General features: G+C 34.8%; 4 protein-coding genes across 6 annotated transcripts; 3 read left to right on the top strand and 1 right to left on the bottom strand.

Moving 5' to 3' along the window:
* The first annotated feature begins 22 nt into the window (after nt 1-22).
* LOC111003102 (splicing factor 3B subunit 3) lies at nt 23-8,519 on the top strand. 2 transcript variants are annotated; one of them, XM_022273463.2, is made up of 17 exons: nt 23-172; nt 431-677; nt 935-1,105; nt 1,195-1,389; nt 1,591-2,065; nt 2,348-2,505; nt 2,708-2,884; nt 3,289-3,596; nt 3,942-4,097; nt 4,292-4,476; nt 4,697-4,863; nt 5,254-5,458; nt 5,684-5,823; nt 6,093-6,313; nt 6,400-6,847; nt 7,154-7,428; nt 8,331-8,519. In XM_022273463.2, exons 2-17 carry the CDS (start codon nt 452-454, stop codon nt 8,469-8,471), a joined length of 3,648 nt encoding a protein of 1,215 aa, XP_022129155.2. In that variant the 5' UTR covers nt 23-172; nt 431-451; the 3' UTR covers nt 8,472-8,519. The 2 variants fall into 2 exon arrangements, with proteins under 2 accessions (XP_022129155.2, XP_022129157.1); XM_022273465.2 differs by lacking the exons at nt 3,942-4,097; nt 4,292-4,476; nt 4,697-4,863; ... (4 more) ...; nt 7,154-7,428; nt 8,331-8,519 and adding an exon at nt 3,129-3,178 and having other exon boundaries at nt 3,289-3,425.
* Nucleotides 8,520-10,285: 1,766 nt separating this feature from the next.
* Nucleotides 10,286-15,703, top strand: LOC111003104 (myb-like protein X). Of its 2 annotated transcripts, none has more exons than XM_022273466.2 (5): nt 10,286-10,544; nt 12,966-13,350; nt 13,593-13,746; nt 13,942-14,099; nt 14,193-15,703. In XM_022273466.2, the coding sequence occupies exons 1-5, from the start codon at nt 10,478-10,480 to the stop codon at nt 15,682-15,684; spliced, it is 2,256 nt and encodes a 751-aa protein (XP_022129158.2). In that variant the 5' UTR covers nt 10,286-10,477; the 3' UTR covers nt 15,685-15,703. The 2 variants fall into 2 exon arrangements, with proteins under 2 accessions (XP_022129158.2, XP_022129159.2); XM_022273467.2 differs by having other exon boundaries at nt 10,461-10,579.
* A 231-nt stretch (nt 15,704-15,934) lies between these two features.
* LOC111003105 lies at nt 15,935-18,133 on the top strand. Its single transcript, XM_022273469.2, has 4 exons — nt 15,935-16,086; nt 16,498-16,748; nt 17,021-17,175; nt 17,312-18,133. Exons 1-4 carry the CDS (start codon nt 15,943-15,945, stop codon nt 17,521-17,523), a joined length of 762 nt encoding a protein of 253 aa, XP_022129161.2. The 5' UTR covers nt 15,935-15,942; the 3' UTR covers nt 17,524-18,133.
* A 217-nt stretch (nt 18,134-18,350) lies between these two features.
* LOC111003108 (DNA ligase 1) lies at nt 18,351-23,411 on the bottom strand. The gene is made up of 5 exons (XM_022273474.2): nt 23,076-23,411; nt 22,288-22,746; nt 21,444-21,581; nt 20,934-21,027; nt 18,351-20,247 (listed from the first exon to the last, which is right to left on the bottom strand). The coding sequence occupies exons 1-5, from the start codon at nt 23,265-23,267 to the stop codon at nt 20,186-20,188; spliced, it is 945 nt and encodes a 314-aa protein (XP_022129166.2). The 5' UTR covers nt 23,268-23,411; the 3' UTR covers nt 18,351-20,185.
* Nucleotides 23,412-24,014: the final 603 nt, after the last annotated feature.

The raw sequence follows: 24,014 nt of genomic DNA, 5'->3' as shown, positions 1-24,014 counted from the left end.
TTCTATTACTGCTCTATTTTGATTGGTTAGTTCCATTGCGCGGGGTTGAGATGAATTCAGTTTCGCGTCACATTATTTGCTGTCGGCCATTTTGGGCCTTGTCGTTGGCCAAAGTGAGGTTTGGGATAATTATCTAGCCGCATTGCGGCGATCGGTGATTTCTTCCTATAAGGTATGTTAAAATATAATTTATAGTAATATATTTGTCAATTTAATAACCCTATTTCTAAACTGCACTGGGTATCTCCACGATAGATATGATATCTATAGTGGTCGTTTAAAAGGTGCTAAATAAAACTATGCTCACCCATTCAAAAGCACAAATCTATTCTGCTTTCGTTAGTTACGAGCGTTACATTGCGACTTTTTAATATATTAGGCCGTTTCCGGGTTAGACTACGCCTAGCTCATACTCGTATACTTATTTCAGGTTGGATAACACCGGTTTAGGATGTTCTTGTACAATCTGACGCTGCAGGGCTCCTCGGCCATTACCCATGCCGTACATGGGAATTTCTCTGGCACCAAGCAGCAAGAGATAGCCATATCGCGTGGGAAGATACTGGAACTCTTGCGTCCTGACCCAAACACTGGAAAAGTGTATACTTTGATGAAAGTTGAAATATTCGGCATTATTCGATCCATGATGGCATTTAGATTGACGGGCGGTACAAAAGGTAAAAATTTTACCACCACGTGGGTTTTCAATGCCGGCCGGTACCTAACCTCCTGTATTGCATTGTCTTGCTCCATGGCCTTTTATTTCTAATGGCGTGTGGTATAACTAGATGCATAGATAATAACCATCACGTCGCACTTTGCAATTTCACTAATTGCTGGGATGTATCATGTAATGGAACAAATATTTCTAATGCCAATATGTATTTATATCTCCATAGTGAGAGGATATTACTCATCCTTTTTCTGTTTTTAGATTACATTGTAGTTGGATCAGATTCTGGAAGGATTGTTATATTAGAGTACATACCAGCTAAAAATATTTTAGAAAAAGTACATCAAGAAACATTTGGTAAATCTGGTTGTAGGAGAATTGTTCCAGGACAGTATTTAGCAATTGATCCTAAAGGGAGAGCAGTAATGATAGGTAATTAATATTATTTTAATATATTTTAACCATCACATATTTGTATTAAATACACATAGTATAATTGCTTCTTTATTATTTTAATGTAGGTGCAACGGAGAAGCAAAAGTTAGTTTATATTTTGAATAGAGATGCAGAAGCTCGTCTGACTATTTCATCTCCACTAGAGGCACATAAATCTAACACTTTGGTATATCACATGGTTGGTGTTGATGTGGGCTTTGAAAATCCTATGTTTGCCTGTTTGGAAATTGATTATGAAGAAGCAGACTCTGATCCCACAGGTATTTAAACTTATATTTCTTTGTAAACTTCTTGTATCTTTTGTGTGAGAGATATAAGATAAAAGTATAGTTATATTAAATGATTATTAGAGGTCCGTGTTTCCGACTGGCAGTGACGCCAAATCCTCTTTGTATGATACTCTCATAAAAATTTATCTCAAAAAAATGTATTAACTGGACTTAATAAATACTTCTTTTTAGGTGAAGCAGCACAGAAAACGCAACAGACACTTACATTTTATGAACTTGATTTGGGTTTAAACCATGTTGTTCGTAAATATTCAGAGCCATTGGAAGAGCATGCTAACTTCCTTATAACTGTGCCTGGCGGTAATGATGGACCTTCAGGAGTATTGATTTGTTCAGAAAACTATTTAACTTACAAAAACTTAGGAGACCAACATGACATCAGATGTCCTATCCCCCGACGCAGGAATGACTTGGATGACCCAGAACGGGGAATGATTTTTGTCTGCTCTGCCACTCATAAAACCAAATCCATGTTCTTTTTCCTTGCACAAACAGAACAAGGAGATATATTTAAAATCACAATAGAAACTGATGAGGACATGGTAACTGAAATTAAACTAAAATACTTTGACACAGTACCTGTTGCAACATCTATGTGTGTTTTGAAGACAGGATTTCTTTTTGTTGCTTGTGAATTTGGAAACCAGTGAGTATTTTAATCAGTCACTTGCTTATCAATAATAAACTGGCCGAGTATAGTGTACGGCATGTTATCTTGAGTCATAAGGCCATCCTTATGATTCAAAATTAATAAACATGCTATATAAACTATCTCAGAACCAAGGTCCTTCCCTTCTTATGGGGTGAGTGCACACTGATGTGAGATATACATAGACCTTAATATTATATAGCATATTAAATGGGAATTTCTATCATACATTACATAGTGAAAATAAACATGTAACTTCAATGGTTTTGTTCTTTACAGTTACTTATATCAAATTGCACACTTGGGAGATGAAGATGATGAGCCGGAGTTTAGTTCTGCTATGCCTTTAGAAGAGGGTGACACATTCTTCTTTGCACCAAGACCTCTGAGAAATTTGGTACTAGTTGATGAATTGGACTCCCTTTCGCCCATTCTAGGTAAGAAAGTAAAACAAGTTTCTGATTTCTTAATCTTTTGGCTAAAACTTGCAATATTATTTTACAATGATGTCAACCTTTGTTCCGTGTTTCATCTGAAATACATTGACGAAAAAATAAATATTTTATCTGAGGTAACATGAAATAAGTTGTTTATTAATATATTTGTATTACTTTATTAATAAAAAATTAATTGTTGCAGCTTGTCAAGTGGCGGATTTAACTGGTGAAGATACACCCCAGGTGTATTTAGCATGTGGTCGTGGCCCAAGATCTTCTATAAGAGCGTTAAGACATGGTCTTGAGGTGGCCGAGATGGCTGTTTCAGAACTACCAGGGTCCCCAAATGCAGTATGGACCGTGCGAAGACATAAAGATGGTAAACTACTTAAACTTTCTAAAAATTAAGGCTGTAATAATATAGACATCAAAAAGAACTAAACATAGAGGATTTTCAATCTACTGGCAACAATAGGAGCTAATGATTATAAAAATTTGGTCCGTGTTACTGACATGATCTGACGCTACCCCTAACCATCTATGAACGCTCCTTATTATCAACAAGTTACTAATAAAACCCTGGTTGTTTGTTATACATAAACACCAGTGGTTTTTATTTTCAGAATCTGCTATCGGCCGTTGAAGGAATGAGATGGTTTCCTCAAAAACAAAGGTAGGCATCGGGGACTTGTTTCTTCCGTGGAGCCTGGCAACAAGAGGATTTTTTTATTCACAATTGGGGCACATTTCCTTGTCCTATTTGTATTTCTCTTTTGGTTACAGATGATTATGATTCTTACATCATTGTGTCGTTCGTAAACGCCACACTTGTGCTCTCTATCGGCGAGACTGTTGAAGAAGTTACCGATTCCGGTTTCCTGGGAACTACTCCAACGCTCAGTTGTCACGCTCTCGGCAGCGACGCTTTAGTCCAAGTTTACCCAGATGGTATAAGACACATTCGCGCGGATAAAAGAGTTAATGAATGGAAAGCGCCGGGAAAGAAATCTATAGTTAAATGCGCTGTTAACCAACGCCAAGTCGTAATTGCATTGACTGGTGGGGAACTGGTTTACTTTGAAATGGACCCTGTAAGTATTTAGTATTTGCATAATTCATATTGAAATAGTTTTTGTACTATCGACGTGTTTGCTGTAGGCGGCTTTCGGGCTGCGTGCAGTGAGAGTGGTACGTAGCTGTCCTATACAGTGAGTTAACCACAACGTCGTAGAGCATATCCAAACTCCTGCTTGCAGTCGAGTGCGGGACTCGGCATATTCCATAGCCTAACTGGAGCCGCTCAGGCCGTGAAGGTGGCAAAACCATGCCGTGGACAAACCATTTTAAATTGATTTCATACAGAATTTGAGTATCTGAGAATAAAGTTAAATAAATCGATAACTATTAAATGTATTAAATCTTTTGTATATTTTTAGACTGGCCAACTTAATGAATATACGGAGAGAAAGAAGTTATCATCCGATGTATCCTGCATGGCCCTAGGATCTGTTGCAACAGGCGAACAGAGAGCCTGGTTCTTAGCAGTGGGACTTACTGACAACACTGTTAGAATTATTTCATTAGATCCAGCTGTAAGTATCAATATGTACTTTTATTTTAAATGCAATAAATGTGATTTATTATGATGACATTAGGACACCACTGAATTTATGTGATTACATCGCCCTTAAAATGCGTTATTCTTAAACATATCTGAATATATCAAATAAATGAACCAAAAGTAATACCTAATATAAAATCACTACATTTTAATATTTTCTTTTAGGACTGCCTTTCGCCCAGATCTATGCAGGCCTTACCCGCAAGTCCAGAATCTTTGTGTATTGTTGATCAACCATTTGAGTCTGGCGCTAAATCTGCATTACACTTGAATATTGGTCTTAGCAATGGTGTACTATTAAGGACAACCTTAGACTCCGTCAGTGGAGATTTAGCAGACACTAGGACAAGGTATGGATTATAGTTTTTTTAATGTTCTATTTTGGATGATAGTTTATTTCTAAAGACTACATACGACAAACATGAACCCTCAATGATGACAAACCTTTATCGCTCCTTTATCAACTGATAAAAATGAAGATTACATTAACCAGAGCTGAGAGACTTTAAAGACATACATAAATGCAAATTCAGTAATAAACATTTCTTAACATGGAATTTTCTTGTCAAGGTATTTGGGATCTCGGCCTGTGAAGTTGTTCAAAGTTCGAGTGCAATCGGCTGAAGCAGTCCTAGCCGTATCATCTAGGACATGGCTTGGATACCAGTATCAAAACAGATTCCACCTTACACCATTATCCTATGAATGTCTGGAATATGCTGCCGGTTTCAGTTCAGGTAAACCAAACCAAAAATTAGAAATAATTTCTACGTATTGTTTGTAGCATAGGTTATGTATATTATAATTTTTTATAAATAATTCGACGTGTTTGCTGTACGCGGCTTTCGGGCTGCGTGCAGTGAGAGTGGTACGTAGCTGTCCTATACAGTGAGTTAACCACAACGTCGTAGAGCATATCCAAACTCCTGCTTGCAGTCGAGTGCGGGACTCGGCATATTCCATAGCCTAACTGGAGCCGCTTAGGCCGTGAAGGTGGCAAAACCATGCCGTGGACAAACTAAACAACTTTTTTCATTGTAAAGTCTATTTGCATCGTGTTTTACGCCAATCATAAAAAGTGTTTCTTTGTCATATTTCTATATATAAGCTGTCTTAATTGTTTACAGAACAATGTACTGAGGGTATCGTCGCTATCTCATCAAACACATTAAGAATTTTGGCTCTAGAAAAGTTGGGAGCTGTCTTTAATCAAAATTATGTCCCACTGGAATATACTCCACGGAAATTTTTGATTAATGGAGACACCAATCACATTATTATTTTGGAGACTGATCATAATTCTTATACAGAAGAAATGAAAAAACAGAGAAGGTAATATTATTGGAAAAATTATATTATTGAGTTTAATATAAACTGGACTTTTAAAATAAAATGAAAAGAAACTAATTAAAAATCTTTATATTTATTTCATCTGATGATAAAACTACACATGTAACTGAATTAATTGTGGAAACTCCTGCAGTACTGATTTTATTAAATTATATAAAAATATATGCCATAATTATGAAGATTTTTAAACATGATTGTTTATTTCAGAGTACAAATGGCACAAGAGATGCGTGAGGCTGCCGCAGGAGGCGGGCCAGAAGAACAACAATTGGCCAACGAAATGGCGGACGCTTTTTTGTCTGACATTCTGCCGGAAAATATATTTTCTTCACCCAAAGCTGGTGCAGGTAAATATTAATTTATTAAATTATTTTTCCTTTATATTGTTATACATTAATATCTCGAAATTCTTATACACTTTGCCACATTCTCTGGGCAAGAGCAGTATGCATAAAGCAAACCGACTCTAATCGATTGTGGCGACATTAACTCTTTGCATTAATCCCAAATGATTTCTGTTAATCATTTGATTCAAGCAATAGATACATTCTTAAATAAACATTATTAGACAAACGTCTTTTTGGAACATTGCTGAGTATTGGACATTTCCTTTCAGGCATGTGGGCGTCACAAATCCGCGTAGTGGACATGAGCAGCGGCGAGGCCAGCACCTTGTGCAAAGTGCAGCTGGAACAGAACGAAGCCGCCGTGTCCGTGTGTATTGTGCGTTGGGCCGTACACGGAGAACACGCAGTTCCGCATTTGGTTGTTGGAGTCGCCAAGGATATGGTGCTGTCTCCTAGAAGTTGTAATGAGGGCAGCCTTGATGTTTATAAGGTAATTTTTTGAGGTGGTCAATTAACTTTGCTACTACAATTCATTATACAATAAACATGAATTACAAATAAAATATATTTTTTCAGATATATAATACAGGTAAATTAGAATTGGTTCATAAAACTCCAGTAGACGAATACCCCGGAGCATTGGCTGCCTTCAATGGACGGCTAATAGCTGGAGTAGGTCGAATGCTTCGTTTATACGACATTGGTCGGCGGAAACTTCTCAGAAAATGCGAAAACAGACACATTCCTAACCTAATTGTAGACATTAAAACTAATAGGCAAAGAATATTTGTATCGGATGTGCAAGAATCCATATTCTGTGTAAAATACAAGAAAAGGGAGAACCAATTAATCATATTTGCGGATGATACAAATCCTAGATGGATAACTAATACATGTATCCTCGATTATGACACAGTAGCAATGTCGGATAAGTTTGGGAATGTTGCTATTATGCGTTTGCCGCACTCTGTCACTGATGATGTCGATGAGGATCCTACTGGAAATAAGGCTCTTTGGGATAGAGGTAATTAGAACAATTTGATAAAAAAATTTGTTTACTTGTAATTTTTGGTCACAGAGACTGCCTATGATTTTTAAAAGCAATCTGCAGTAAATTAAAAAAAAGTAAAAGAATATTTAGTAGAATAGTAAAATAACTAAGTTAAAAAATGCAGTCGTAGAATTTGCTCAGTTGACATGATGATAACACTAAAATTCACACATGCTAGACTAATGATCACATATGATTATTTTTAATATCTGAAGTATTTACTGACATGTGTTGTCACAACTTGTAATATAACATCTTTTAATAATAACAACTTTTTAGGTTTATTGAATGGAGCATCTCAAAAGGGAGATATGGTGGCAAATTTCCATGTTGGAGAGACTATAACTTCCCTGCATAGAGCTACCCTCATTCCTGGAGGTTCAGAGGCTCTATTGTATGCTACTTTGAGTGGATCTCTGGGAGTCCTCTTACCTTTCACTTCAAGGGAAGACCACGATTTCTTCCAACACTTGGAAATGCATATGAGAAGTGAAAATTCCCCTCTGTGTGGCAGAGATCATTTGTCGTTTAGGAGCTACTACTATCCAGTTAAGGTTGGTTTGTATAATTAACATATTTTCTTATTTAGTATAATAGATTTGTAATAATATTATGGCAAGAAAACATAGGAATTGAGGATTTTTACATATTCCTTACGACCGCTATTTGTGTAGTTAAAATTTTATTTCTCAAAACAATGTTTCTCATATTTGTACTGCTAGAGATTTTTTCATTGCTGTCTAAGCCAAATTGGTTATTTCTCTTCATGATAAATAAATGAAATATCCAACGCTTAAGTCAGCAAGCCAGTCCCGTGGCCGGTATGTGTTAGAGCGTTGGTATAGCAAGCGTCGTGGCGCGGTTTGCGTGCGTCGGCGTTGTGTCGTCGCCGCCTATCGCCCACGAACGCATGCGCCCGAGAGTGGGATGTGGAGTGTTTCACCTCCCTAGTAGTGGCACAAACAAAGTAACTTTAAAAAAACATTCGCGAAATTCTATTAGAATTATTGTATTCTTTATTTACCGCTATATAAGCACACGGTTAAAAAAAAACCAACCAAAGTATAATAAATTTTGCATTAGCCTAAATTTAGTCTCGTAATAACGGAAACGTTTTCATACAACATCGCTTTTGTAACGTTTACCACTTTTGAAATTTAAGTATAAAAATATGAACATGGTGTATAGTTTCGTAAGCTTAGTTAAATGCGAAGTACATAATTATTTTCATTATTAACTATTTAAAAAAATAACGTAGATCTTTAATATAATGGTTTTAGTAGTCTGTAAACTCTTACCTATCAAGGACACGAACAAAAAAATATAAATATTTGATTATCAAATGTTTCGAGTCTATTTAACTTGTTGCACTTTATTTTGGCCATTTATTTGTTTCAACAGTATCAGATGTATACATAACAAAAAATCTAAAATTATTGTGTTTGTTTTATTTTAGAATGTGATTGACGGAGACTTGTGTGAACAATTTAATTCTCTGGAGGCGTCTAAACAAAAGGCGATCGCCGGCGACCTCGAAAGGACTCCCGCCGAGGTGTCAAAGAAACTTGAAGATATTAGAACTCGCTACGCCTTCTAATTTTATTGCTAGTATTATTTGTAAGGAAATAAAGAATAAGTGAACTCATATATTGTTTTAATTATCAAATTCTTCATTCCTTTTTTTTTTAAATAAGTCAAGCTATAGCATCGAAATTAAGCCTTTCAACATACACTATGCTAAATATTATTTAATGGTGTAAAAATCGGTATTTAAAATACAGCAAATTCTGAGAATTGATATTGCCCGAGGATCTTTCAAAAAAATGCAGAAAGTTTTGTGCTGCCGTCACTTGACCATTAAACTCCGAGTCAGAGTTCTCCTTTGTAACATGGCCAATTGTTCTATACGGCTGTGAAGCTTGGACAATTAAATAAGATACCCGCCGGCGCTTAGAAGCGGTGCTATCGTCGCATGCTTCGTAACAGCTGGATCCAGAAGGTCACTAACGAGGAGGTTCTGAGACGAGTTGGAATGGGGCAAAAACTTATGCGGAACATAAAGCAGCGAAAAGTTGCGTACCTGGGCCACGTGTTGCGCCATGACCGCTACCACCTCCTTCAACTAATAATAATGGGTAAAATCCAGGGATAACGGCGTGTTGGTCGAAGGAAGAAGTCATGGCTTCGCAACGTCAGGGAGTGGACAGGTATTGCGAGTGCGGAGGGGTTGCTGCATCTGGCGCAGGACAAGACGCGGTTCAGAGAACTGACGGCCAACCTCCAGTAATGGAGTGGCACTTGAAGAAGAAGAAGAAATTCTGAGTATCTCTGCGTTACTAAACAAGATTTAACTTATCAGAATACATTTCAATAATAATTACATCCGTGAACATGCTCACAATACAGTTATTCGGACTTACAGTTCCTAATGGGCTGTCACAGATCTTAGGTGAACGAGATGCAAAATAAATAAACCTTGGTACTTATGTAATTTTAGGAATACTTGCTATAAGCTACATAAGGGCGGACGTAGTTTGTACCTAATGTAGAATGCCATAGTTCACGTGCACGTATCTTTATATTTTTCTGGTACCTATATGTTGCATCGTATGTTTCATACCTAATAGCATACGGCGTTAAATGCATGAATACACGCAATATCTTAAAAGCGTGTAACCCCGTTATAAGCCTCTAGATCACTTTCAAGTTATAAATTTGTTTTCTAAGTGAAACCATTGCAAAAATTAGTTACCATTCACTGTTTTGGAACAAGTTAAAATTACATATAACTTTCTAGTATATACAACCTACAGTGAAAAGATTGTGCTTAGGTTCGCTATTCTAAAAACTGTATACCAATTATCTACTAAATACCTATCTATAAATTATATCTAACTGATTATAATTAACGCACTTTCATCCGTCTTGTAATTAAAAATCATATCGCACATGATAGTGAGTACAATCATTTAATTTAATGCTTTCTACCGAACCGTCTAAAATGATTTACTATATCATTAGTAAACAGATGTACTACTTGAAAAGACCGTGCCAACACGCTATGTTAGTAGGTTAAATTAATATTTTATAACAATTTACTTGTCAAGACATGGTGGCCTAAATGCAAATGAGAAAAAAGCCACACTTCCTTACAAGCACGTGAAAACAGACGTTTCTATGACTACCATATCGACCAGCGGCTTTTCCGAGGCTTTCGTTCAACTTTACGTGACATGCTGAAACAATGAACTGAAATTATTGTATTCGCACGCATAGCGTCTAATGTTTAGTACGGCGCGGTTCTCATACAACTTGCTAGTTGGTACCGACGCTATATTGTAATTTCAACGCCAAATTGAAACTGAGTTCTATCGTAAAAAATGTAATTTTATAGGAATTTGAATGCAAGTGCATCCAAACAGCAACTACGGACAATGAATGCACGCGCGAAACGAACCGCGACGTGCGACCGTCGATGCGCGAGAGTCCGTTTTTAAAAATCACTCTGGAGCGCACATTTGCCGGTGCACCGTAACTCCACTGCGGTTGGAGGAAACGTGTGCAATACGGGGCATTAGAAAGTGTAATGTATGGTGAAGTGCGATGTTGTCAGTCAGCAAGCCGGTGTCGCTAGTCCAGCAGAAGAAACAGCAGTGGGCGCGAGAGAGAGGTGAGTGCTACTTCACGCTAGCAGCATCACATCAGGTAATTTCGCCTTCATTACAAACTCTTATCTAATCCGTAAGGAAAAAATGCTCTCCTTTATCCAATCCCTACAATTTGGGTATTGTGTCATACGTTACGTTTTAAAAGTCTGAAAAAAAAATTGTTTATTTTTTATGAGTGTAATTTATTTAAGTAACAAATATATAAATATATATCTTTTGTTTGCTAGAATATAGGTGTAAATATTGAAGAACTTCAGAATTATTCTTATAATCTTTCGTTTCTGTAGAATAGGATCCAATTTAAAAATGGTACATATGGCCCAGGTTAATCTCTATGTTCGCATGAACTAAGACTTGAATGCAAGTTAGGCTAAAGCCAAAAAAAAATATATACGCTATTTGAGCATAAAGACGCGATCGTGATTAAATCATAACACTGTTCATTGTAATATTATGGCGCCAATACGCGCTTAGCAATTAATTTTAAATTAGACCAACATTTAATGATAAGTAGAATTTGCAAGATCGTATAACGAGGCCCGTATAATGGCATATTTTATTGCAACGCTCTCGTGCGCTTATAATCACTGACCGTAGTGTTTTTGTTATATTATGTTAACGGTACGATGAATTCTTTACGTAATGCAAAATTTAATACAGACAATAATCTCTGAAGACTAATTTTGAAATCCAGTGAAAACATAACATTACAACTGCCGCCATTACTTTCCTGCCAGATATCCCTCATTCGTTTCCTCGTGGTATAATAATTTTATCAGATTACAGAAGCCTGCACTGAAAAAATAAATCTAGATCGGTTATTCGAGATAAGCTAATTTATCATTATCCGTTAGACATAGAATATGAACAATATTGGAAGGCCGTTTGGGTAAAAGAAAACCAGCGGCCTTACGCAAGAAAGGACAATGAAATCAAAAATATAGCGGGCAACAACTGGACAGTCTTTATACAAACAAACTAATTGTAACTACTTTTATGACTTTTATAAAAAAATAGTATGGAATATGCAACCTCGCAAAAGTAAATTGTTTATAGTACAATGTTACTTACTTAAACTATCTAAAAATATTCAACGCTAAATTAATTAAGCGACCTCATAAAAAATCCTAACTAGACTTCCTAAATATTGACTTTTGTGAAGGCTGTGCGGTCAATGCTTTCAATTTTAACCTTGATGGTCTAAATGTCTGGGACATTCATTGTATGTATTGATTATTCGGGCGTCTGAAAAAAATTGAAACGAATATGGTTTATATATAGATTTCACATATTGTGCAATCTTTATACTTAGATATTGTTTATGAAATATGTATGTATTTTAAAAAAGATCTAAATATGCTAATTTTATAACGTAGATGAAACCCGCAAAAATGTGACTTGTAATTGTCCGCAGATGAGTTTGCTTTTCAAATCCTATTAAATATTGGGAAGTATGAGCACTACCTGTATTGATTAAAAAATAACAGTTGAAAAAACGAACGTTAATAATGACTTATGGATGGAGTAAGTCTTTAATACGTAAGTTTATATACTAGAAAATACATACACACGATTTAGTATTCACTTTAAAGACAATCAAAACTAAACCGATAACCGGGTTTATGTTACTAGGCTCTATCTGTACCATAAAGAGGTAATGCTTATAATACCTATTCTTATAGGTTTTTAAAAGTATTTAATCTTTTATAGGAAGTTAAAACGATGTGGTCACCGTCAGTAGCTACATTGTGTTTTGTGAATAGGCAGTAGAATCAAGTATTATTAGGCAACGGAAGTTTTCATTGTCATTCGTCAGGAAATCAAACATCAATTGATTACCGACATAGACATTTTGATATTAGGTATATTGTTGGTTTGAAGTCCCGTTAGCCCTTAATCGGGCATGTGGAGGACAGATTTCTGCGTCTGTAATGTTCTCTTCATACTAAATACGATAATTTGTCTTTAAACAATCTGTAGCAAGTATGTAAATTATACAAACATATTATATTTATATATAAATTAAAATTAGACCAAGCTTGAGTCGGCTGTTTATATTTCCCCAGCAGAAAAATTGTAACAAACAAATTATTCGATCAAATTAAGTAGGACGTAGACGTTGACCGGCGTTGATAAAATACTTGGAATTTCAAATTTATGCTATTTCAGACTGTAGTAGCATAGCTATTATATTCTACGATGTAGCGTGCATGACCGATTGTGGTTCGACATGCGTTATCGACAAAACTGAAAACCCTCTACTAATGGGGTAAAGGGGAATTTTTAACATTTTTCTTTAACGAAATCTGTAGGTACCTCATTATAATTCGGCTTCAGTCATGGGAGGTAGTGGAGTCATTCTCGATAACCCGTTTTTATTTATTTCAATAATGTAAACACTAACATTGATATTCCCGTTTCAGAAGAGATGTCACATCTCTACTTACCCTGGGGTTCCGGTGAGCGTTACACAAACCGCTTAACAGTACGTAACCAATTCGCCAGTTCTTTGGATTTGCATAAACAGTCATGTGAATATGCAGAACCCATCCAAAGGCAAAGAAGTCCTAGTCTACCGCCAATTCACAACATAGACTTAAACAAAACCAGCGACAAGAGAACAAAAGAAATTCTTAACAGAAATATTACTAGTGCGAAAAGATTCTCCTTCTACGACGAGGATCCAGAAGGTGATACTTCAGGATACGGGAGTGAGACAGTTAATCCTATGCATCCAAGAACTAATGGAACACGTAACCTCAATTCGGATGTAGTAGTAGCGTGGCAACAGGAAGACAAATCTAATAGGTAGGCATTTACAAAGAGGTCAAAGTAGGGTAAGTACTCCCACGTCTGGTTTATAGGCTTCAAATACCATGGTTACTTTCCTAAACATACTTATTATTCTTATCGTAAAAAAATTTATCATATTGTAATATTATATTATATTAATTGAGAGGGAGTTAGAGATTTCAATTGTACCACGCATGTAATAAAAAAATAATATCCTTAGTTAACGTGGAAAAGAATCACAAAATTTTCCTTTATAGCAAAAGGATAACGACTGAACATACAAGTATGGGAGATGGAGCTTGGTCAGCGCGCAGTTCTGGTGCCGAGGAAGGCCGACCGCGTTGGGGTGATCGCGGGGTCGCGACAGGTCGCCTCTGGGAACCCACCTTACCCACCGCTAGGCTGCCACAGGTATACCACCTAATAGATACCCAACTAGGTTCTCTTACAAACGAAAGTCAAAGTTTTATGTTGTCATCTAAAGACAACATTGTATAACGCTATCAAGTGCGCAATCCTTTCGCAACCGTGCGCAATATAGAGTTTACAGATTTTATAGTTTAATTTATTGTCACTTCACGTTTCACGTTTTATTTCTTATTATAGATGCCAAATCAAAATAAAAGTACCCCGGCTTGGGTAGAACGCGGACTTAATAATATGATAGATAATTCATCCGATGTATTAGCTATCGACCAAAGAAGCTCTGTTAATTCAGGCTTAGATTATGATAAATCCTCCTACAATGGGAGTGATGAAGGAAGGTAACACATTCGCATACATATATCAACATGAAAGAATTTTATTTTAAAACTCATTTTAACGATGATATTTAAATAACACCACCTTGTTTTTAGATCATATCTCAGAGGACAAAATGTTCCAATAGAGCCGGAAATCAAAGCAGAAAGAGAAACAAAGAGGTTAAAAGCATTAGAATTACAAAATGTTATCCTAAATCAATTAGAGGAACGTGAGAAGCGTAAGCAAGAAGAAAAAGAACAAAGATTAAGGGAAGAACGACTTGAAGAACTGAGAATAAAAAGACAGCAAGAAGAAGACAGAATAAGAATAGAAGAAGAGAAAAGACGAAATGAAGAGCGCCAAAAACTGGAACAACGAAAATTAGACGCGTTGAAAAGAGCACTAGAAGATGCAGAGAAGAAGGCGAAGCAAGAAAAAGACAAAAGATTTAACTGTATAAAACAAGCTACAGCCCCTTGCAAAGACAATATAAATATTGCGGAAAGCAGTAAAACATGTTGTGAATCTCTAAGGTCTTCCAGCCCTTTGAAAGTCGTCAGCCCAACCAAATCTAGCCGAACATATGATATTCACTCCGCACACAGCCTAAAGAAAGATAATGCATCGCAACCTGCGTCTACCTACAACTCACCGCGACCCATAACAAATGGAAATTTAAATTTATTTATTCACAATGTTCCCCCACTTAAATTGGCCGATAGCCAAGTTAATATAGTCCCAATTGGCATAGCCGGCTCTGGTGAAATTTTAAGCGGCCAACAAAACACAATACAACTAGCTGTTTTAGTACCACACTACCTGAATAATAATTATTGTAACGTCTCTGTAAACTCAGGTGAAAGCTCGGATGTTGGAAAAGTGTTAACTCCTCGAAAATATCGCGAACTGAGAACTAAAGATGTTGCAACACAAACTGACGAATTGCCTAAGAGCAATAATGATGAAACTAGGTTTATAAATGATAATGAGAGGTTTGTGGATAAAGAATATTCTAACATTGATGAAAACGCACCGCTAGAAGTCAATAGAAATACTTTAAAGAAAGACAAACGGTTAAGATCTGAGGAAAGATATAAAAAAGATATAGAAAACCGTCCAAAATGGGGTGCAAACAGACCACAAGCCCAGTATAAAAAACAGAGTGAAAAGGATCCATTTTATACGCAAAAGCGAAAATTGCGTCACAAACATAAATCACAAAGGCAGTACTTATCTCAGTCTAGTGATGATAGTCGGTCTCCAAGTCCACCGACAAGGTCTGATAAAATCTCGGAAGCTAGTTTTAGACCAAGAAATTCACTCAGTCAATCGTATTGGAGAAGTAAACACAACTCACAAGATCAATCTAAAAACGGAAACGAAGAAGAAAATGAGATTAATGTCCAAGAGTTCATATCTCTATCCCAAATTACGAAAAATGAGAAATACGACCAGAAATCTTTAAACAAGTTGTCTCCAACAAAACGAATAACATTGTCACAAAAATTTATAAACGATAAATACGGAAGCAGAAGGCTCTGGCAAGGTGACTCTAATGAAAAAAATCTAAAATACAGTGATATAGAAATACCTAAGAAAATTTAAGTATTAATTCATGACACTAAACGACTGAACAAAATGGTTTTATTATACATATCAAACTTGTATCTTGTAAGAATTTTTATAAATTATTTTTAGTGTATAAGTAACATAATTGCATTATGAAATAAACTCTTGTGTAGTACGCGAAATACCTATGCTCTATTGATTTCACAATATCCAAGGAAACGTTCGAATCTTGAAAATCAATAGTCTTGCGTTAAGTTACAGTCAGTTCAGCATTTAATAAGCAGTTCTCAAATAATGACGTCGAAGTTGGATGATTTATTCGATAAAAAGAAAGATGAAGCACCTATGCTTGATTTGTCTAAAGTCGTTATAAATACAGCAGAGGAATATAGAGCTGTATTGGATAAGGTTCCCGAATTTAAGACACGACCAGAAAAGGTGAGTGCGAAACAAACATTTTTTTTTTTACATATTAAAACAGCGACTATTAAGATTGACATTAAGACACTATACCAAATGAAAACGAAACGAAGAATAGTGTCTAAATGTATTAACGTTTATGATCACATTTTTCATAACAAGTGAAGGTTTTTTTTTGTGAATGGGTGTCGATATTTGTTTATTTATACACCTAGGTACTGCCGGGATCCATTGTAACCCCAATTATAAGGTTTGAGATGAGATAAATCAGTGAATGAAACTGCTCGTATCAATGACCACATGGGTATTAAAGCATTTCTTGGTGAGCTTTGAAGCAGTTTTAGAAACTCTCAATATATCATGAAATTAAAAAGAATAAAAGTATTCAAAAAATCAAGTCAGTGCTGATAATAATAATTGTATTTGCAGGTAAGAGCTGATGACATAAAAATTAAAGATAGAAAAGAAGATCAAAAAACAAAAACACCTAGGAAAGAGATTCGGGCTTACGAGAAGTTAGGTACTCGTGGCTTTGAAGAGAAGCAGTTTACCTTCATGGATCCTATGCCAGTAGAAATGCAAGGTCTGAAGTTTGAAGAGCTTTGCGCCGTTCCCATTGAATGGCGGATGCTTACATCTGTTCGGCCAAAATCAAAACTTGATGAAGAATATTTTAACCGGTAAAGACTCGCTACAGATTTTACAATAAAAAAACGCAGAAATACTAGAAACATGTTTTATTATATAAAGAAAGCGGATGAAGATCCTACTTAGGTTGGAAAAATATAAACTAAATCAGCTTGCTCGATTAGAGCAGAAATTGATTGAAACTATTTTTTTACATAACAATAACATTGATTTACTATCCAGTGTAGTTAAATCTCAAAGGGTTAGCAATTTTACATTTTTCTATGTGGAATGTGTCGCTAGTGCAATTAATGTAATATTTCAGGTTGATTGAATTAGGAAAATCAGAGTTAAGAACAAGAGCGAAAGAGAAGAGGGAAAACGCGAAAAACAATATGGTGAGGAAGATAAAGAATCGATCGGGAGTAACGGAAACTCGTGTTGTATCGTGCGCTGAATGCGGGGAAGAGTATTGTAATGGTAATTTAGATTAAACTTACATTCATATTTATTTATTTGCGGGCTAATTCCTAAATCTTTAAATTCCTGTTAAATGATTTCCTCTCTAAACCATAATTTTTATAGGCTCTATTGATTATTATTATTATTGTTATAGGTAAAATGTGTACGATAACAAACTATGACATGTTTGCTCGTTTGAAGTTAGAAATAGAACCAAAGGCAAGACGAGCGCAGGCTGCGCCCTCTCAGGTCAGCAAACTACGCCGCATGCGTCGCAGACCGCGACGTAAACCACGCAGCAAAAGTGCGGCACCGACCTATAGAAAGTCTACTGGAAAAGGGACTAGAAGTGATTCTGAACTTTAGATTTTGTATTGATGATCAAACGACATCAGTTCAAATTACATGCTTGTTAAATTTTGTTGTTTTCTAAGAAAATTATACGCAGGTCTTTGTTTGTGTTGACAAGACCGGATCAATAATTAAACATTTAATCACTAAGATTAAATGTTTAATTATGATCTGGTCGTAGTTCACTAAGCACGCAATAGTAGGCTCATTACGGTTGTTACCCTAATTCTGTTAAAATTTAGTTTATTTTACTCTCTCAAATTAATGTATCATAATCCTACAACACTGACGTTATGGGTAGATGTTGAGTAGGTGACTGATATAACGAGACTACTATAGAGATTTTATATTATAAATAAGAGTTGTAAGCAAGGAATATGAATAAATCAAGATATAATATGGTAGGAATCATTAAGATATTATAATGCCCCAATTGATGAATTAAGCGAGTAGTAGTTGTCAGTTTCTTCACCACGTGGTCTGAAATTGAATCTCAGTATTTCTTAAGACATTTAATTCTACTACCTACGACAGGTTGTGCTTTTGTACCCTAATAAAAAATATTAAAATTAAGTATCAACTTTAATATGCATTATAAACTTTTTCATGTTGTGTAATAATAATTATAAATGTCTAGTCGTTGTTTATACATAATTCTCATTTTTGTACTAATTAAATTGCTACTTAAATATTTGTTTTATTATGCTCATATATATCAATATAGTAATTAATTTAGTTACTATTAAGATGCCTGTTTAAAAGGTGCAAGCGACACCTCTCCCATGCACGACTGAGGGCTTACAAGGCATCACCTTTTTAAGGGGAAAATGAAAAACGATGAATCAATATCACTCTTTATTGGATTTTAAAAAAATATTCATTACACATTCAATGTTTAGAACCTATGAACAGTAACATTATTAAGATATTATATCATCTACATTTGTATCGAATGTGAATTTTTCTTCAATCATATTTTAAAACTAAAATCGTGATGAGCAGTATCAGTGTGCCAATTCTTGTCTCAATTTTGTAAAATAAAGAATTGAGCACACCAAACATAAACTAACCTAAAATATGCTAGCAAACTTAGGCCCTAAGTACCCACCTTAAATTAAATGAGCACAATTTTAGAAACATAACTGAAAAATAAAACCTTTTAAATCTCTTGATAAAACACAGGAATAACAATATAAATGGTAAATCTTAAGTATGAAGAAAGTCTTTAAAACTATAGTATTGCAACTCAAGAGTATAAATGTCGAAATAAATAAGCAATAAATACAGGAGATACCTAAAGATAGCATAAAGATTTTTATTTAAAAAATAGCATTATCCGCGAAATTTAAATTCACAGATTACCATATTTCTACTGTTGTCTATTGCAAGTTTGACACAATCTGCAGTCTACTGTTTTATATTAGAAAATATTTTAAACAATTGGGTCAGATTGCAGTAGACGAAGATTTATATAGTTCCAATATCAATTGTAGGCACTATGGAGTGAATGAAAGAGACGCGTAGGCAATTAAAAAAAACTTCACGTGTTTCCACATAGATAATAATCCAACACGGCTTATCCAACCTTTATTATCTATCTTGACACAGCCGTCAACCCCAATTATAATAAACTTATTTTAAAAATTCGTAGTCTTAGCTATCAATGTATTACTAATGATCTCACTCGAACTATTTCAGTATATCGAAATTAGATTTTATGTAATATTACAAATATACCTCTTGATCATACATTTCTCTTACACCTAAGTATACAAAATAGGAATCTGCAATAAAACATGGTCGCTTCACGCCGGCAACGTTTTATATGGAATATCATTAGACATGTTCAAACAAATAGAAATTTTAAGAGATCGAAATGTGTGGACTAAATTCACTGACAGATCCAGAGATGGCATTTGATTACAAAAATGTTATTTTTAAAGAATGATATAGCTACATATATAATAAAAATGTATAGTAATGAGTATCGAATATTATATAATACGACCATTTTATTATTGCATTTTGTAAAGATATCATGAGTGAAAATGAATGATTAAATACGACTAGACAATTGTTTCAAATTCCATCACTGGGTATTTATTTAGGTGTCGAATTTGGTCCGAACCATACTATTTGGCAGTTCTAGGAGATCTCCAAGTTGCAGAAAGAGGCCAATTTAAAATAGGTTAGGTAATATAATGGAATGGATACACTTACTACTAGAAGCACCAAAAATTCTTCATCATTTATAATTATGTTAGTCGAGGTGAGATTATCAACTGATCATCTCTGCCTATAAATAATTTAACTACTAATTCAAATTCACACCCAAAAATATTGCAGATTCCGAAAAACACTTAATGACTTATAACACAAATTAAAAAAAATCGTAAGTTTCAATGAAAAACAATTATTAAATTATTAAAAAAACAATGTCATAACATAAAATATGTAACTAAAACATGGACGTATGTATTATGAATATTATGCAATGTTAATAATGACCACGCTTTATAAACATCATGCTATACAAAATAAATAATAAAATTAAAAAGAACATTTTTACAAAGTTATTCTTTACTTAAAGAAAACTTAAAATGTCATGTCGCTAGGAATCGAATGTGTTTACAAGCGTGGTGCAGGCATTCAGCTAACTCTATCAATCTGAGGCGACTCACTGATCCTTGCGCGCTTTCTTTTTGCTCTTCTTAGATACTTTCGCTTCGGACCAAGTATCTGTAACCGTAGATGTATATTTATATATAAGTACTGCAGACGAAACAATTACTTAACACGAACTCAATATTAATTTCGTCAAGTACGTATACGATTTCATCACTGAAAGCTTTTGAAAATTTTTGCTAATACGTAAAAGGAAATAACGTAAATTATTTCATTTTACGTATTGTTTGTGATAAGCTATTTGGGCTCAACAAATCTGAAGTGTGAATGCGTCTTCGTTCGGAACGGGCTTGCCGGGACTTTATAATTTATATTTTTTTATTGAAACAAGAAAACTTAAATAACGACAAAAAATCAAACAAAAATAATCGCCAAAAAATATTTAAGAACTAACTCTGTTTTGTTCATGCTTTGCATTGTTTTATGTACATATTATTTCAACTATTCATTATTAAGAAATAATTAATTATTATTTATATTAAACAATACCTACGCATGATTAAATGCTAAAATCAATTGTAAGGCAAGACATTAACATTTACGTGATAAATTTCGCGAATACATGGGTAAGATAGAAGTCAAGATTACCCCACGTGTTCCTCTCTACGAGTTAACTTTTAATAACTAACAGTAACACTTTACAAATAACAATAGTAAATTCCAAAACTATGTTGCTTAATTACCTGTTGTCAATAATAAAAAATACAGCTTGTTTGTAGTTTTATTAGTAAGAAACATACCTCCAAGCTCATCAAACACAGGAACAGTCTTCTCTTCCTGTTTGTCAGAGTCAGAATTCTCTTCCGACTTTGGCACACTCTTCGCTACAACAGCCTGAAAATAATAAGCTTAATACAATAATCTTGTTAATAAAATACACTAGGAAATACTTATTCTTTGATTTAGGTGTTATTATCTGGTGCTGCAAGGTTCTGGTCTAGTGTATAGGTGTAACTATCATTGCCTTGGGCGACTATCTCTTTCACCCAGTCTTCATAATTCGATTTAAGTACATAGACTGAAATCTAAATGCACAATTTACTATCTGTTTGTGATATACTATATTTCTAAATCAAATTAAGACTATATCATACTTGTCATCAGCACAGAACACTACATAAGTCTTCTGCCGACCACAACATACTTCACAAAGAAAATAAATTGTAATGCCATTAATTTTAACGGATTTCTTTTTACCGGCAAATTTTATTAAAACTATAATTTTTTTTATTGTTTGTTAAAGTATATACCTCCTTCTTCTTGTTTTGTTTTTCCTTGTTCTCATTTTTCTTGTTGCTTCTTAGGTCCTTAACTTCCGTGAGCTCATCCTCTGGGGCCTCATCTTCCTCTTCTTCGACAGCCAGTTGTTCACGGTCACGACGTTCAGCCTGCATAAAGTTATATTTAAAAGCATCTATAATTTTAAGTAAGATAGACAGTTAATGAAATAGCACTGTACTTAACCAAGTTCCCAACTGTGTGATAATGATCATGGGCATGTGTGGGTAATTTCATAATTTTGTATTTCTACTATAATCACAGGTTGTATAATATTTTTTTAATGTATGGGTTATTTAAAACTGGTTATCATAGTAGATACAATAATTTGATAGCCCTGGTTGGGAACAGTATTTGAATAGTAAAAACATTTTAAAAGACAAACTCATGCATGCATTTTCTAGTGATGCTACTTATGTTTATATGTACTATATTTCTACCATGCGATTCTCAGCAACTATTTAATTGACAATTTTGTTTTAAAGGCTGGTAGGTATTCAGTCTCTCTATAATCCTCTCCTGCATTCTCGATCTATGTCTCTCAGACATGCACATTATGGTGTCTTCACAATGTTTTCATCAGAAATCATTTTACAAATTATGTGTTATTATTTTGCAGCATATGCACTAAGTAGAAACTTGAAAATGTTATATAATAGAATCTTACAAAAACATATTACAGAAATCAATACAATCAATAAAAATACAGCCTAGCCCTAGAGTTAAATAATAGAGCATTCATAATTTTATTTATGGTAAATGAAAACATAAGTATTTTTTGTAAATAAACTTGATTAAAAATACTTTAGAACTTACCTCCTTCAGAACTCTTTGTAATTCTTCAACTTGGGCCTGCAAAGCTCTAGCAGCATCTTCGTCTACATCAGGACCTACAGCACTAATCACCTTGATAGTTTCTTCAGGAACTTCTGCTGATTCGTCCACTGGTGAAGTATCAATACCATTCTCCTTAACCTTGCTTTTCTTGCTCTTCTTGACCGGACTTTCCTTCTCATTTCCCTTTACTTTCTTCTTATCGCTTTTTTTTGGTACTTCTTCCCATAAACCATCATCATAATCAGCTGGTTTCTCTACTTCTGCTACTTTGCTCTTTTTTACCTTTTTTTCAGTGACAACTTCCTTCTTGGCTGCTTTAGGCTCAACTTTCTCTTTTGGCTTTGGTTTTTCAACTTCCTTCTTTTCCTTTGCTGGAGATTTCTTGTTATCACTTTTGATCTTACTTTCATCACTTGATGTGCGATTAGGTGATGATTTCTGTAAGCATAAGGAATTAAACAATAACAGATATCCATGATTAATAAGTATTGCTTACGGAAATACCTATACACAAATCAAACCCATATTAAATCCTTTTAAATAATACAGGCGTGAATAAGTATGGTGCTACATTTTGTAAACAGAGCTTGTTATTACCTAAATAATGGTAGGCTACACTCTATAGTTTGCAGAAAAGTTAGCAATTTATTATTATAGAAAATTGAAAAACGTGTTACTGCTAGAACTCACATAGTCAACTGAACAAGGTTAAAAATAAAATGAGCTAACACCTGTTCTAATTACTAATAAAAAAGTATAAGACCCACCTTTTCCTTTAATTTCTTTTTCTTTTGCGAAGATTTTCTCTCATCTACCACTAGAGGCAGCTTGTCGAATTGTGGCGGTTCCGCCGTACGGAAGCCGAACAAAAATACGAGAGCCGCACATACTAACACTACTGCAACAGCTGCCGCGGGAAAGAAAAACTGCGTGGTGGACACTTGCCTCAAAAGTTCCATTTTATTAAATTGATTTGTGGCAGATATTAGTTAATAGTAAGCATACAGTGTAAAATTGAACTATGCTAAATGTCGATTAAATTAAATCCCCAATGATAAAAGCAGACACGGGGACACGATGACGCGGCTGTGACGTGCCAAAAATCGTAATCAATTTTGTTGCTATCACAAAAAAAACTACAGGCTATAAAATACTGAAATAAAAATGACGCGTAACATAGCATCAATTTATTTTTGTCACACGATATAGCTAATTTTTATTTATACGTGGTATATAGACCACATGTCGTGAGCTATACGGAATACGGATCATGTAAGTTAAACGAGTATCATACTATATAATATGCACTCCTTCGGAGATCCAGACTCACGGTTGTACAATACTTTATTAACTATTTACTTATCTGTGATCTGAACAGCAATAATTAGGAATAGAGTATTAGCTGTTAATGTTATGTTTTAAGTTGTCCACAATCATATGTCAACAACGCCAACAGCAGGAATTGATTAAACTGTATACAGACGAAACATGTAAAATAGTTGTAAGTCGGATTTAATACGGATAGTACTTAAAGGCTTATTACACCACGCGATATTCAGACAGTCTTACTGAGATTCAGCCTAGTCTAATAAGAGTTAGCCAGTTAGCCTGTCTAATTAGACCGACCGAATGGGTTCGGCGGTGCTTACTGGCTTACTTGCTGAATATCGTGTAGTGTAATAAGACTTAGCACGCTAAATTATTCA

Source organism: Pieris rapae, chromosome 4 (assembly GCF_905147795.1).
Source record: "Pieris rapae chromosome 4, ilPieRapa1.1, whole genome shotgun sequence".
NCBI lineage: Eukaryota > Metazoa > Arthropoda > Insecta > Lepidoptera > Pieridae > Pieris > Pieris rapae.
The sequence above is the reverse complement of the archived record's forward strand: the minus strand, read 5'-3'. Positions and strand labels throughout refer to the sequence as shown.